Raw genomic sequence first — 16,176 nt, 5'->3', positions numbered from 1 at the left:
TGGCCTATACATTCTCAGAAAAGTAAATGTAATAAATTAGCTTTTCTGAGAATAAAATAAATTTAATGTATTTTATTTTCATAAATATGTAAACAAAATTATTCTCTGTATTCTTTACGTCATATTATTTCCACTTAGTTGAGTGGCTTATTTTAAAGAACATTGAAAGCCACTCGATAAGTAACTTATTTATTAGGTTGCGTTTTTAACCAATCCTATTTCAGCTAGATTGTGTTGCCACGTCAACTCAACTTGCTCGGGGCCTTCAGATGAAACAGAGCAGGCCCCTGTGCGCTGTAAATGAACGGGCACAGTAAGCTTGCAATAGCCAATCAGATCACGAGTCTGCCCGGCCTTACGTCGACACTGGACGTGCGCGTTCTGTGAATGGATGAGCGCCCGCTAGAGGGAGCTGTCGTTGCATTTTGACCCAAAATGGCCGAAGGAGAAGACGTTGATCTGGTTGCAGGACTACTTTCCAAACAATTGTCAAGACGGACCTTCCGCTGGATTTACCAATTGAAGTTGTTTTACCAAGGCGGCAAGGAAACATCAGAGCACGGCCGGGCACTTGCAAGCTACGGTGCGTTTCAAAACGTTTGGGGACACTCGCGTGGATCTGCAGCTCAGTGAACAGGCACTACATTGGTGAGTACATGAATTTTAATTTACATTTCTTCTTGTTATTTCATTTCGTAAGTATTAATGGTCACGAAATAAAATGACAAAGATGCAAAAATGCATCAAATAAATCGGCTCACCTGCAATTTCTAATGGCACGCTGTAGTCAGCTTCTTGCACTAAAATTCATTCCATCTCAGCTGCTCAACATTTTCAGTTATTTGCTGTTGTCTAGCCTATTCTCAAAATCCAAATGATATGTTCATTTTATTTTCAAAGAATAGTTTGTTTTGTTATTGTGTGGTTGATGTCTTATATGAAACTGTGACATTGCGCCATTTATTGGATAGACTTGTTGACGATCACACAGCGTCATTTGGGTGGCATTTTATTTAGTATTTTTAAAATATTTTTATTTTTGAAAATATCTGTCCATTGAGTTTCCTGCTCTTAATTGTGAGTGCATATTTGATAGTTTGAAATGCTCCTGAAATGAAGTGCTGCCTGACGAGCCTATATTGTGTTCATGTATGTGACGTCACTGAAGGCCTAAGGTTGAAATGCACGGCCCGCCACTGGTGAGTCAGAGTTGGCTAATACACATTTTTTTATTTTTAAATGAGGGGTGGGGGTCGGGTTAACGATTGTTTCGTCCAAATCCCGGTGTGAATGAACGGAATGGAGGATTTATGTGTGGTCAATAAATGGAATGATGTGGATGAGATGGCGTGCCGTCCTGCCTTGTCTTGAAAATGGTCGCCCACTCTCGAATGCGGGGCGATATTGATGCTGAGTCGGCTGTTTGACCACCTTGCTGGAGTACACGCGGAATAACAGACGCGCACTCCCCGCCGCCGTTTGAGATTTTTTCACCAAAAAAGGAAATGGAAAACTCGCAGCGGCTCGGGTGGAGGAAGAGGAAGAGGCGGGGGGGTGGAAGTGTGGGAGCGAGGAGGAGAAGGGAGGATGTTCACATCTGGACTCGACACTTTCGGCGGGGGTCAGCTTTTTTTTTTGTTGGGGGGGGGGAAGGGGGCGGCAGAGGAGAGCAGACGAAAAGCAGCCTTACGCATGCGAACGTCGGTTCGCCACCACGTTGCCGCCGTTTCCTCGAGAAAGTCACTTGGATTCTGACCTGACCTGATGACTTGACTTTAAAAGTACCTCAGTTAAGTTAGTGATGTTAAGTGGCTAACTTCCTGTTCCGTTTCAGCCAAGCGTTCTTTGATCCTCTTTCGCGTGTTCTGGTATGAATGACGCATGTCATGTCATGCCATGCACGAAATGACTGATTTAAAGTGGCCAACGACTTGTTCACTTTCTGGCATGGGTTCTTCAGACTTTGTTCTTTTTTTTAGTCTCCTGTTATGATCAACATGGCCACAGAATTTTGTGTTGATAGGTGGAACTGGTATTAAGCTGTTTTATTTGTTTTATCTTTCCTTTGAAACCTTAAAATAATCAGCAGAGGTCTACCCCCCCCCCCCCCCGTTACACTGATATGATGACTCATAATGCATTTTTAAGTACAAGTTGCATCAAAACAATGTCGACTCGAATGTGTCACGGCTTGTTTCTGAGTCTGCTGATTGAATATAATGTTTGTATGGCACCCTCTTGTGGCCAGTCGTTTACTTACATATACTGTACATCCATCCATTTTCCGATGCGCTTTATTCTCACAAGCGGCTCGCTCTGCCTCTTTGCGCCCAGTCGCAAAAAGACAGCCCGGCGTTGTTTCCGTCACAATCGGTCTCGTCTGTCTGTCTGTCCGACACCTCGGACGATGTCAAAGCGAGGTGCGGTCTCCCGTGATGGTGATTGCGGAAACCTGCAGCGTCAGCCCGGAGAAGCGGCACTCGGCGACATTTTCTCAACAAGATGGCAGCTTGGCTTCACGTCATCTCAGGAGGGTTTTTCCTGGGAGGAATCCTTCCGCCTTTAAGTGACGGAGCTGGTGGACACGTTGGGAACGACGGTGGTCCTGCTTTGGCCTTTGCGCCTCCTCCCGCCACCGCCACCGCCATCGCCCCCTCCTTCTCCTCCAGCTTCGCTCAGCGGCCGGCCTCCCTCGGTCTTCTTCTCTGATGAGACAAAAAAATGTCCGGGACACTATGCATCTGTCGCTCTTCGGACCTTGGTTTCAAAGTACGTTCAAATACAACAACTTGCTGGCAGTAAAAATTGAAACGTTTACAGTTTGGTTTTTTTTTTTTAGAAGCGTGTCAAAAAATACAAATCTTGTCAAAACAATCATCCCATCTGACTTGGGGCAGTGGGCGGAGTACGCCATCAACTGGTCGCCGGGCGATCGGAGGACACACATCGTCAAACAACCGTCGCGCTGAGGGACTCTTGTGTCATGACGTCATGACTCATCGATCAAGCAACTCGCGTGGTCGAGGCGCTCGTCGTCTCCGTTTAGTCCAAACAACAAGCGCCTGACAAATGCAATAACGTGTCCAGGGAACCGCCATCTTCTTTTTTTTCCCCCTTTCTTAATTTCGCGTGAGAGGTTGGGAGGATGACGCGAGTGCCACTAAATCAGCCACTGTTATACAAGCTGCGTCCCCCAGAGTGTCCCACTCCCCCGGACGAGCCCGCAGCTGCTCCCTCCGTCTCCAAATGATCCCTTCGTCAGAGACGCCGCTCGGGGCCCTCGTTATGACATGAGAGTGAAAGCTTAGCGAGGGAGCCAGTTCAGGCAGCTTTTTCAAAGTGACAAGATTACACATTCTAGTCTGGAAAATCTCCTTTCATTCTTCTACGTATGCCAGAGGAGGAGTTATACGCTCCCCCTTACGAGCACGGTAGCAGTCAAAAGGCGAGTCGCGGCATTCTGGAGCAACTGGACACGCCGGATGGAGGATCGGCTTGGCAAATAATCCAAAATAGAGCCGAGCAATTGTGAAAAAGGTGGCGCGGTGGGCACCGGTTAGCGCGTCTGCCTCACCGTGCAGATGTGCGTGGTTCGATTCCGGCCGTGGCCTTCCTGAAGGTGAATGGAACACTCAAAGTTGTTCCTCGGTGCGAGTGTCATTTTTTATCTATATTTTGTAAGTGTGCCGTGAATCTGGAATTGCGAGACTCGTAAAGGTTTTCTTCGACTAGCGTCCAAGCTCACCGTTTTGTTTGTGCCAAATAGTTTAACTGCCGAATGCAGCAGTTTATGCAACAAGGGTTTACCATTGGCCACGTGCTCGACGCCGCTCTTCATTTGAAGTGCGTCGTCGCCATCTTGTGGCAATGACTTGCAACGACAAATCCCCTTTTGAATACCTGCAGCTTTCCACCCTGCTCCTGTTGGACGACATCTGCGATGGCTCTTGAGGCGAATCGCGGTCGCGCCTCATCCCGAGTCTTCCGCAACTTGAACGTTTGTCATTTTTCACCGCTAATTGTTTTTCCCGACCCCCGAGATGAGATTCTTTCCAGGGTGAATTCACACGCAGCTCATTTGTCGACGGACGGACTCCGTTCACACGCGTGCTCTGCAGCCACAGGAACGCGGACACTCGATTCCCCGAAAAGGAAGAAAACCTTTTTCTCTTTTGTCCTTTGGTGTCGATTGAATCCCCATTTCTCGGTTGGACAATTGACCGCTCGCACTTGATTTCAATGTGCCGAAGCCGTTCTTGTTCGACAAGACTTCATTCCGTGTTGACTGGGGGCGGGTGGCCCGTTTGTAGCCAACCTTCCTCATTTGTGGGACTTGAAAATGCCGCAAAAGCCCGAGAATATGTGAAGAGGGGCCCCTGTCGCGGGCGGACGGCGATTGTCTGATGGCATCGTACCAGTCGTGAAAGTGGCGTAGTGTACCGCCGTACCTTGAGCTCTCTTGCAGGGCGTCTTTGGCGCGGCGCATTTCCTCCTCTGGGTCTGCGGCGCGCACGTCCGGGAGGGCGGCTCCCGCGGCCGCAGCGGTCGTCGCACCCGAGAGCGAGTGGCCTTTTTCGAGCCGCGCGGCTTGCCGGTCTTCGCGCACGCCCCCCACTGGCTCCACTCGGACAGCCGGCACTCTGCAAAACCGGGCGGGAGCATCAAGACGGAGGGCTCGATGCCGCCGCGTCGACTCGCTCGCTCTTTTTGGCTGCGTTGCGGCAACGGCGCTGAAGTTCCCGTCGAAAAACAACAAGTGACTGAAGCGGTTCCCGAGGTCACTCAAGCTGTCATTAGCGCAAATGCCACCAGGGGGAGCCACGCGATCTTTTTTTTTTTTTTCAAATACACCAGAGGCACTGGGAGTTCAAGTGCCAGTTGGCGGCAACCATTTTGCATTCACGCCACAAATAAATGCTGTGCTATCCACACACACACACACACACACACACACACACACACACACACACACACACACACACACACACACATGGGCTTATTAAAAAAAATAATCATCATAAAAAGAAGAATGAGATAGCGGTGACTCACCCACACACTCCATGGTGTCGTCGGCCGGGTGCAGGCCCGGAGGGCAAGTGGCGTAACATTTTCCGTTGGCCAAATACAAGCCCTCCTTGCATTTGATGCAAAACCTGCGGTCGAAGCACACGTCGCAGTCCACGTCGCATTCTGCAAGACACGGACGGAGAAGCAAAGCCTTTCGGCGACTCGACTCGACCGGGCCCTTTCAAACAACCCCCGCTGTCTGCAAAGCGGGTGGCGCGCAGCGAAAAGAATTTGAGAGAACGATGACGGCGGCGAGCACCAAAACGGTCCCACTCCAGATCAGAGTCCAAAGCCAAAGAATCCAAATGAGTTGGAGAGCGCCGAGTCGGCTGCTTGTGGCTCGTGGCCACCCTGACATAAACACGAGGGGGTGTTTCAAAGAACCTTTTGTTGGAATGCGGGAGAAAGTCCATAGCGGGCTTCCGCTGTTGTCAAACACAATCACGGCGAGAAGAAAAGAGCGCAGCCAAATTATCAAGCGTCAAAGAAATGAACGATGACCGTCGCACACGTGCCGTCAGACGAGCTGCACTTTTTTTGTTCACTTTTTAAATGCACTTTTTGCGAGAAGGAAAGCGAAGGGAGCCAGCAGCACTCACGGGAACATCTGTTGTTGCCTCCGTGGACCCTGACGCCAAAGTATCCGGCGGGACAGGAGGCCAAGCACACGCCCACTTGGCTCAGGTGGCTGCGGGCCAAGAACATGAAGAGCTTGGCCTGGCATCGCACGCAGCCGTTGTACTCGGAGCAGCGCTCGCAGCCTTTGGGGCAAGAAGGCCAAGAGCCCTCGCCGCTCGCTGGCCGCAAACAAAACAAACATTTCAAAAGCCGGCAAGTCCTTAACATCCCATTTGCAGCGGCGTCTCAAGTAGTCGACCCGTTAAAATACAAATTTCTTTTATAATCGGCATGCTAATATGTTGTGCGTAAAAAAAAAAAAAAAAGAGCATGGCGTGGCGCTTGAAAGAAATTTGGAGAGAGCCGCAAAATGATCCGGAAGAAGCCACTTTTCAGTCCAAAGCGGCGCCGGAGAAACGCCGCGAGGGACTCGATGGGAAAAACACCACAGCTTTTGTTGCAAAGCGCCTTTCCCGCTCCACTCGGGTCACTCACCCCGTCTCTGCCGTCTGCTCTTGAAAGCTTTGGCGACGTGGGCGTCACCCACGGAACTGAGGAAGACCAGCGCCAGCAGCCTCAGCCACATGCTCCCTGTTGCTTTGGCGGCCACGCGGCGTCCCCGCCGGACCGGGAGCAGCGGGTCCTTTCCTCCGCCAGACGCGTCAATGCGTCCCTTCTTCTGGGCAGATGGCCAATTGGAGCGGCCGATTCAGCCGGTGGTCCAACATCTTCCTCTTTTCTCGCCGTCGTCGGCGTTCAGAGATGACGGGGGTTCGGCGGCGCGCTCCTGGCGACAAACTGCGAAGGCACCGTTCAAATCATTCGGCAAGGCTCAGAAATGGGAAGCGCCGCGCCGCTCATTTGCCACTCGAAACTTCAAGGTGGGAACCGGAGGCCAGTCTACGCTTCGTACATCTGCGTGCCCACTGGCGCTCACGTACGCTAGCTTAGCGTGTTAGCTTAGCGCGCTAGCACGACTTCTGCCGCCTCCTTGCTTTCTTCCTGCTGTTGAAGCTGCCGGTTGAAGCTTGGCGCTCACGTACGCTAGCTTAGCATGTTAGCTTAGCGCGCTAGCAAAACTTCTGCCACCTCCCCGCTTTCCTCCTGCTGTTGAAGCTCGAAGATAAAATGCTGAGTTGAGAGCGACTCAAATCTGGGCATCAGCGACTCCCGCCTGTCACTCAACTCTTCCGGCTCGCCGCTTTCACGCTCCCGCCCGCTTCATTGTCGCATTGGTCTCGAGTCGAGCGATCGCAGACATCAAAAGGCTGGTTAGCTGAGCACCGCGCGAGCGACTCTTCCGGTTCGCTTTCATCTCCGCAGGAGTCTCTCGAGAGTCGAGCGGGATCGTCATCTCTGAGCGCACCTTTAAGATTTTTTTTTCCGTTGCCACCTCTAACACTGGAATCGTCAACGATCAATCGGGAAAGCAAGAAGTATCATGAGGTCAGCTTGCCTCGTTGAGCGACGGCAAGGTTTTTCAAAATATTCCAAGATGATTAGCTGCAAACTGCAAGCACAACAATACGAGCGAAAGGAAGACGAGCTCTCTGACGGCGCCGACGTGCGACAACAAAGCTCAAAGCTGCTCGCCAAAGAAAATCTCGGCGCTCTTCTGACTTTGCCACAAAAGTGGGACGGCTCATCGATAAAGAAGGCGCAACCCACCTGCGTAACGGCGTCCGCTGGTCACACTTGATTTTTCTTTTTTTTAAAAACATGTACTGTATATGTATCGATAAATGTATATGGGAAGCTTCCTGAGCATAAGAATGGAAATTAAATGGAATGATGTCAGAATGTCATAAAAGCGCCTCAGCCGGGCAAAAAGTCAAAAAGAAGAGCAAAAGAATCTGATTCCACCGCGACGAGGCCGCTTGGCGTTTCCCCCCCTTTTTTTCCGCCCTCCGGTTCGGGGTCGTTGGCTTCCCGCCGCGCTCCACCGAGTCGGAGTGCGTGCGGGAGAGTGTGAGATGGAGGTGATCTTTGCGTCCCCCGCCCGCAGCGCAAGCCGCACCCACCGGCTCCGCGCTGCGCCGAGACCCAAGAAAAGCCGCGCCCCGCGCCCCCATTGGACCGCTGGTGGCTCCGTTTGCGTTCCGTTTGGATTCGACTCCCGGGAACGCGCTTTGCATCCATTTGGGAAAACAAGCGGCGAATGAGAGAAATGCTCCGAGGGGCCCCGTAAAATTCGCAAGCCAAGCTCCAGAAGAAATTTGTCGCCGTTCACCCAATGGATCTTATTTGTCATGACAAAGGTTTTTGGCTCAACGGGCGCTTCCCCCGAGGCAGCTCCTGGCTTTGTTTTCGAATTAAAGCAGCGCAAAGAGCTAAGAGACGGAAAGCCTGCTTGACACAAGTGCTGCTTTTAATCAGCGGCTGTGAGGCGACGGAGCCAGCCGGCGACGGAGCGAGCCGGCGGTGTCACCGCGCCACTCGCCACTCGTCACATCACCTTGAATGGGACAAAGTCAAAATGAAACCCAAACTTTGGCTTGTCTTTGTCTTCTAGTTGATGTCCGAACCCTGTACACCGAGGAAACGACAAGAGCGGAGTTCAGATCGGCGACGCCGTCTGCTGGCATCACCAAAAGTGCCCGCGGATTCCATCCATCTCCGAGTTTGACCTCCAACTTGCTCAATTTTGAAGCTAATTGCAGCATTTGCCGGCCGGCTTCCTCTCATAATTCAGATTTTGCCATCTGATCCATTCGGCCGTTAGCCGAGTCGCTCCGGCCTCATGGCAAGCGTGCCGGAGCCCATCTTGGGCCAGCGGGCGGGGACGCGCCCTCAACGGCTCGCTCGGCAACGGCAGGGCACGCAAACGATAACAACCGGCGACGGGGCCGCGTGGAAGATCTTCCCCAGAAAACGTTTGCGTTCCGATCGAACTGTGATTGCCTTTGAAAGCCTTCTGTGCTTTTCTTCTTTTCGTAATTAGAAACATGACGGTTGCACTCGCTATTTTCCAATCATGTCCAAACGCCGCTTTTGGGCCTCGTCATCTCGCTGAATGTGTGCCCACCTTTGATGTGTTACAGTCTCGGGGTAGCGCAATGATATTGGACACGACAATGCAACTGACAACCAAAAAGCTTTTGTCCAAACCACATCACCATTTCAGAATGTGACATTGTCCCGTGCACGGCGTGACACGACTCGAGATTTATCCCGAGAATGAAGTCACGCCAAAGTCGGGTTTTTTTTTTCTTTCCTCATCACGCAGGGAAGAAAAATGGGAATTTCAAGCCCAGCCGCATATCATGGCTTGATCTCCGTGGCTTCCAGTCAAGCATTTTCATGCATACGACGACAGACAAATAGACGCGTGGGAATTCCACCCAGCGCGCAAGTGTGGAAATATACGCGCTTGTTTGACGGCTCATTTTGCCGTCCCACTATGCGCGTTTCTTGTGCACATTTGTTGAGATGAGAGCGCCACGCCCGCGGCGCGCTACACGAGCCAGTTGCGAGGCTCTGGGTTCAACTCTCGGCCCGGGCCCTCCTATTCGCCGTTTTGCCTTCGGGGGCGTCTTCCCAGATTGCAAAACCCTGCGGCTTAGCTGCATCCGAAAAACCAAAGTCAACCCCAGCCGAACCCTTAACAGGGGACAGCTTATCATGTTATCAGGTTAAAAAGTGCATGGAAGGGTTGAAGGGGGAGCCTCGAAGCCTCGAACCCTGAAGTGAGCCAACACAACCACGACCCTAAAGCGCAAATAGAAAGTGGATGAACGGAGCCCAAGAGCGATGACGTCAGCTTCCGTCCAAAACAAAGCGGTTGATTCAGAATTTGCCAGCCCCTTTTGTATTTCTTTCTTTTTCAACAAACGGCACGGAAGGGTGATCCGAAAGCCGAGGCAGAACGTTTCTTTCCGTGTCCGTTACGAGATGGCGTTGGCATCCAAAGACCGTCAAAAGTCCACGACTTTCTGAAGGTCATCATTTCTGCTCTGGCCTCAAAGCCGGGACAGAACGGCAGGCAATTGAGAATAGCCTTGAAGCTAAATCGAGCTTGAAGGAAGACCTTCGGTCATGAGAGCAACGAGGCGAATCGTGGACGGCGCCAGGTAAAAGGCCGGCGTGTGCTTCACCTTGAACCTTCAAGTACACGTGATGCCTTCACAAGTGAATCTGTTGCACGATGAGACAGAACAGCCTGTACTTTGAAATTATCGCCTGACATTTTTTGTCAAGTTCATCATGTTCCGAAACGGCCACAAAAATTGCCCCAATTCCAAAGCTGGCAGTGACTCCGTCACACTTGACAAGTCCAATTAGACGCTTTCCACCTCCAGAGTGATTTCATCCATTAATGGTGCAAATCTGGCTCTTCTCTCCCATTTCTACCGGCTGCTTACCAGGCCCCTTCATCTCACCAGTTACACTCTTCCTCCATTTTGCGCGTGACGGCGACAAGCCGTTGATCTTCCTCGAATAGAACCGGGTGCGCTCCAGCCAACGCTGCCACACTATCGGTCACAACTGGCCGCTTCTATTCCAACTTCTCTATCAAGTCAAAGGGGATGGAGAGTTTCAGACTCCGAACCGATGCCATGCCTCTGGTGTGGCCCAGGGTTCCGTCCCGGGGCCCCTTCTCTCTTCATCATCTACACTGTCCCTCTTGGCCACATTTCTCGCCAAAAGCCGGCAAAGCAGAGATTCTCTTCCACGGATTATTTCGGCCCAAGATAACATTTTTTTTTCAGCCGCAGGTTGACAATGTCCACACACAACTCCTGAGAGAAGGAGAAACGGGAACGCATCTTCAGTGCCCAAACTGATAATGATCCTTGAATGAGCTATCTATCAATCACGCAAAAACGATGACCCTTCTCCTTTGTCCACTGCGCACCCCAGGGCTCTGTCCCTGATTCCCGCCTCCTCATCTACACTCTCCCTCGAAGCGGCGGTTCTCTTCCGAACGCGATAAACTTGGTGGGATCAAATCCACTTTGGCCCAATCTTGACAATTCAACCTACGCAGATCCTCTGGGAACCTGAGATGATTCTTCGAAAGAGCAGATAGTCGCAGCCTCGAAATGTATGTCAGTGCGCTTGATCCAGACCACATGGCGTCAAAAGGCTCCACGCCTTCCGAGAAAACGCTTGATCTGGCACTTCCATTGAGGCAGCAGCAAACAAGGTGACGATGAAGTATCGTACCGATGCGGTTCGACACCTGCATCCCAAAGTAGACGCTTGGTTCATTCTCATCTGCAGCGTGGGGTGCGGGGAGGGGAGGTTGCCGTTCTGAGTCCGCGAGACCCTGTATTGTCCCAACATTGAATAACTGAACATCCATACACGGCTGGGAACAAATATTTTGAATCAAATCAACAGCTAGCAGGAGGACAAGCGGTGCGAGTGCCAAGACCTCCATCTGGTGGCCAGACATCTGCTACAGCCGGGATAAGACGGCAACCGTGCTCAGATACGAAACTTAATCCGCCAAGGAAGAACTGTGGAAGAACCGTCAAACTCAAACTCTGATCTCGTGCCGAGTCAAAAGCCAAAGAATAAAAATGAGGCGTTTGAAAGACGGATAGCGAGGGGGCTCGCTCAACGTTCATTCCGAAGAGAGGGGGCGGCGACAGAAAAAGCTCCGTCCCCTTGGAGCCTTGGTACCTTTAATCGCGTCTGGTCGGTAGACCTCAGGTGAGCAGCTCCAAGAAGTAAGGTGCAGCCAGGTCATTTCGAGATTTATTCAAGAAATAATCAACTCTTCAAAAGAACTCTAAAATGTAGCCAGCGAAGGGATGCCAGAGCAGGAGCCACGTGCTCCCTCTTACGAGTACCAGCGGCATTGTGGAGCAACTGGAGATGCTTAGCGGAGGTTCGGCCGACTCCAAAGGGAAGCGCGTGAGGTGTGACGAAGACTCGAACGACGCTTTCAAAATGCTCACTCGAGAAAGGAGAAGCTTGACTTGATGTCAAGGGAGTTGACTCACTGGAAATGGCACGCCGTGATGCCGGCTCTCCACGAAACTCGTCGTCATTTGAATCCACGTCAAGCGCACGACTGTTCGTCGTATCACGCTCTGCTGTCGTTATCTCCTTCACCAAAGTGGGACTGTCACGGTGCTCGTGCGAGGCCTGCTGTGCTCGCTGCAGCGCCAGCTACGTGAACGCTCGTCGTCTTGGTCGTCGACTCAGCATGACTTAGATTTGTTCTTGATTTTACTGCTTGGTGCTTTCTACCGCCTTTATTACCGATTGGTCTTACTGTTTATTGTGTATGTTAAATCGCTCCATGTTCAGCACTTTGTATGCAGCCATGGCTGTTTGAAAGTGCTCCAGAAATACTCTTGACTTGACTTGACTTGTTGAATTCAAGCTATTTATGTTTCTTTGATGTTTTTCAAAGGTTGAAATTCGACTTCCTTGCTCCTCGGGACCTTGACAAAAGGGACTTATGTTCTCCTGCGTACAGTCAAGCTGACACTCTTTGCTTTCTGATTTTTTTTCTTTTGGAAGCGAAATCTTCAGCGCGTATGTTGAACTCATGTCGCGGCCGTGTTGCTGCGAGTTTGATGTGATTGATGTCAGGGACACAAACTGTTCGCTGCCCGCTGCTTCGCTTGTCATCAACATCAGCAGTGCAGCATTTTATCGCAATTCCTCAATCTCATAAAATCGTAAAAATGCCAAGTGAAAACCAGACTATTTCTTCTTCTTTGGAATCATTTCATATTTCAAACAATGACAAACAGGAGGCTGCCAACATGTTTTTGCCATAGTGGCTTTGGCCGACCCAAGCCGCCCGGTATCACCTTACTGCAAGGCGCGCTGCTCGCACGCCTGTGAAGGTTGCACACCGATGACGCTTTGTTGCGTGGCTTCAACTGTCCACTGATTTTGATTCTTTTTCTCTCTTTTTTGAGTGGTTTGTGTTTAACTGAAGAAAGATGTACGCCACTTGGAAAGCCAATGGCTCTAAACGGCCCAGTGAGTCACGGATGCAGCCTTGGTCTCAAAACTCCTGATCCGATTGAAGCCGGCGTGTCAAATTAGCCGGCAATTAGCTGTCCCAGAGGCCGGGAAAAATATTTTCCTCTTATTTTTTTCGTCTCCGTTTCCAAAGCAGTGTTGTCGGGATGAAATATTCATCCAGACGGGGTAAAAGCCATTAATGCCGTCAAGAGCTTGATGATAATAGGCTGGCCTTTCGGAAGTGAAGACAATGGGGGAGCGGGGCCATATGCGGTGAAACGATATGTGGACTTTTCCAGTGAAACAGATGATCAAACATGTAGGACCTTCTCCCTCGTGCCTGTCTGGAAAACAAATGGTCAATATATCAACTCTTCATCTTTTTTTTTCTCCATGTAGAGTCTGAAATCCATTGATCTACCCGTTAGCATACAGCCCGAGTTAGCCGAGCAAACTTCAACGTATGTTGTACTTCATGTTGCTTACGTTGGTACACGTTCCCTTTTCAGAAGAGAATGTGTACCACTGGATTCAATGGAGCGCTGCCTAAAATTTGTCAGAGCCACTTCAGTGCTGCGCCGGCGAATGGGCCGTCTCCGTTTCTGGGCGTGGCTTAGCGGGGGGGAGTAAACACACGGGATTTTCAAGGGGTTCACAAATGGGCCAGCCCGAATTTAAACGTGCGCTATCCTTGGTAAATCTGATTACAATGTGTTGACATTTTTTACAGCGCGCAAGCCTGCAAAGCGTGAGCGAAGAAATCGTACGTCTGTGCGCAACAAACTAAAAAAAAGAAAAAATGGAAGGCTTCTTTCTGGGAGGAGCTCAGGTGAGAAAGAGCATCGTCATAGGTGACCAAGCGGGGGATATTAGGCAATGTGGATCGTGATCAAACTTGGCTTGGTAGATGGCAATGTTGCCAAAGGTCTCCAGTTCGGAGGTCACCGACGGTACGTTGCTCCTCCGTTACGGTGTGAAGGCAAGAGATTAAGATGGAAGAAAATTGCCCGCCTGCAATTTCCCCATCGAAACATCTGCAGGGGCGGCTCGCTCGGCCTTCGCGAGCACCGAGATGACGTGTTTGTTTTGTCACGAAACACCTCGAGTGCGGCTGTAAAATGACTCTGACCCGCACGCTTCGTTGCGGAGCCTAATTTCAATCATAAGTCAGCTTTCCGTCGCCGTTGCCAGGACGTCGTCTCCTTGCTCCAACTTTGCTTCGACTCAGTCAAGCGCTCAGAGTGGCCTTCCAGCGCCTACTCTTCTGGCAGCTTTCTCACAAGCACTCAAAAGCACCTACCTCGGAACAGGTTGTGAAAGTCAAATGGCCGTGAAGGGTGGCCCCGCCGGGTGTCGTTTGGTCACGGAAATGTGAGCTGGCCCCAAGTGGCCAAGCTCAGAGCTGGGAAGCCATTAAAAAAAGAAAAGAAAAGAAAAGCACCATCAGGTTCGTATCTTCTCTGATGTAACGGCTAGATGCTCGAGGTCAGAAAGAAGGGGAGGAAAATCATCTGATTTTGTTGTCGTCTGCAGGATCGAGTACAAAATGACCCTTTTCTATTTCGGCGGACTCCAAAAAAACCCCAAAACAAACACGTACAAGTCTGTGAATACTTGCCCGGCCAACAGGGGGTGCTGTCATCCCAAACAACCATGCGAATTGGGGGCCTGCTTTCTCACAGAGATCAGCTTGGAGCTGTGGCCTTAGACCCTGCTCAGTCAGTGTCGACAGGTTCCGGGTGGCCTCGCTTTTGATCCTCAGCGGCCCGGATCCCCGGGAAAGATCAGCCGCTCCACCGCTTGCGTTTTGCGGGTTGCCGCGGGGGGGAAACGGTAGCGCCTCGCTTCCCCTGATGCCTCATCTGTGGCAGCTCTCGCTGGGCCGCAGAGCTCCCGACGGAGAGGCCCGTCCGTCATCCCTATCGAATCGAAAGGGCGGCAGCAGATAGACACCGAAGACGCCGGAGAGAGGAAAGGCCCAACACTGCTTCCATTCAGCCAGAGAACCTCGCTGGCGAGAGGCACTCTGGCACGCCAATCCGCTCTTCCGCTCGCCGCTTATGTTGCTGGCAAATTCTTGGTTACTGGGCTCAAATCCATTTTTCATGGAGCTGTTTTGTAGCTTTTTGACTCAAAGCAGAGACACCGCGAGTGTTGAAAGTGTTTCCATGTCACACTGACCTCGCTTAACTCGACTGCGGAGGGATTCCGAGGACCTCCACCGCACGAACAAACATCATATATTTGTCATATGTCCTTCAATGTTTCCCAAGCAAACGCCCAGCGCAGTAAATAATCTCCTCACAGAGAGGCATTCCGCAAACGGCACTTAAAGTGCATTGTTCGCGAAGCATCGCGTACTGGCTGTAAATTACCGTGTTTTTGTTATTCTATTGGAAATTTTGCAAGAATGCACTTATCTGCACTGTAGTGGATCATATGCGGCGTGTTTCTGTCGGGACGTTGCGAAACAGTCCTTGCGGCTGCACCGCCGTTAAGCAGAACCATAAACATTCATCCTTTTTTCTATAGCGTTTATCCTCTCGGGTCGCGAGAGCGCTGCCTTTGAACTCTTAAGCTACGACTTGAGTCCGGTCGTAGTTTAGAGTCACTTGACATATTCATAAGTGTAGAAAGAGCGATTGATTTGAATACTTGGCGGCTTAAGCTTCGGCAAAGCTGTTTTGGGGGTCACGTAGCAGATCTCAAACTGCATTGTGCACCGGGAGAAAGGAATGGAATGGCCCCGCTGAGCGTTATTTATTTACTTATTTTTGTTCCGACTTGCATTTGAAGATATTTGCTGTTGTTATTCTCCCCAAAAAGATCTCGGGGGAAGGAATGCGAGAAGAGCCTCAGTCTGCTCAACCCTGTGGAATAATTAGCAACAGCTATTTGCACTGGCAACTCCACCGCTTGGTGTTCACGTTTAGTTTTTTAAGCGACATTTGGCCTCCGCCGGAAAATTCAAGGAGATATATCATATCTCTCGATTGACGGGAACCCGCAGAGACAGTCTCGATCGATCATATCTCCCGCCTTCCTGTGTGGAGTTTGCATGTTCTCCCCATGCCCGCTTGGGTTTTCTCCGGTCACACCGCTTTCCTCCGCGTTTCAAAAACATGCGTGGCAGGTTAAAGGAAAACTTGTCCCTAGATGTGAGTGTGAGCGTGCATGGTTGTGCATCTCTGTGTGCCCTGCAATTGGCTGGCAACCATTTCAGGGTGTACCCCGCCTACTGCTCCAGCACGCCCGTGAGCTTCGTCAGGATAAACGGATTAGAAAATGGATGGATCAAAAGAAGAAGAACTGAAAGAAGTATTTTAATTCTGCTCTTGAGTAAACTGGCTCACAAAATACTGTATATTTTAGAAACCAAATATTTTTTTTTAATCACTAAATAAAAATGCAGTTAAATACAATATTTGTGGTGATGTATTCACGTTTTACCTAACTTTAGACTTTAAACGAATTATCTATATTTTTTATGAAAATATGACACGATTTACGTTCATTGACCGCCCCGCTCTTTGATTGGCCATTTTTGTCGTCGCCCTT

At 50.5% G+C, this 16,176-nt stretch overlaps 1 protein-coding gene across 1 annotated transcript; it reads right to left on the bottom strand.

Moving 5' to 3' along the window:
* Nucleotides 1-2,041: 2,041 nt before the first annotated feature.
* rspo1 (R-spondin 1) lies at nt 2,042-6,378 on the bottom strand. Its single transcript, XM_052066023.1, has 5 exons — nt 6,181-6,378; nt 5,667-5,864; nt 5,050-5,190; nt 4,449-4,640; nt 2,042-2,705 (listed from the first exon to the last, which is right to left on the bottom strand). Exons 1-5 carry the CDS (start codon nt 6,269-6,271, stop codon nt 2,563-2,565), a joined length of 765 nt encoding a protein of 254 aa, XP_051921983.1. The 5' UTR covers nt 6,272-6,378; the 3' UTR covers nt 2,042-2,562.
* Between the last annotated feature and the right edge of the window lie 9,798 nt (nt 6,379-16,176).

The sequence above is a fragment of the Hippocampus zosterae genome, chromosome 5 (assembly GCF_025434085.1).
Source record: "Hippocampus zosterae strain Florida chromosome 5, ASM2543408v3, whole genome shotgun sequence".
Classification (NCBI taxonomy): Eukaryota; Metazoa; Chordata; class Actinopteri; order Syngnathiformes; family Syngnathidae; genus Hippocampus; species Hippocampus zosterae.
This window is presented reverse-complemented; position numbering and strand designations above follow the sequence as displayed.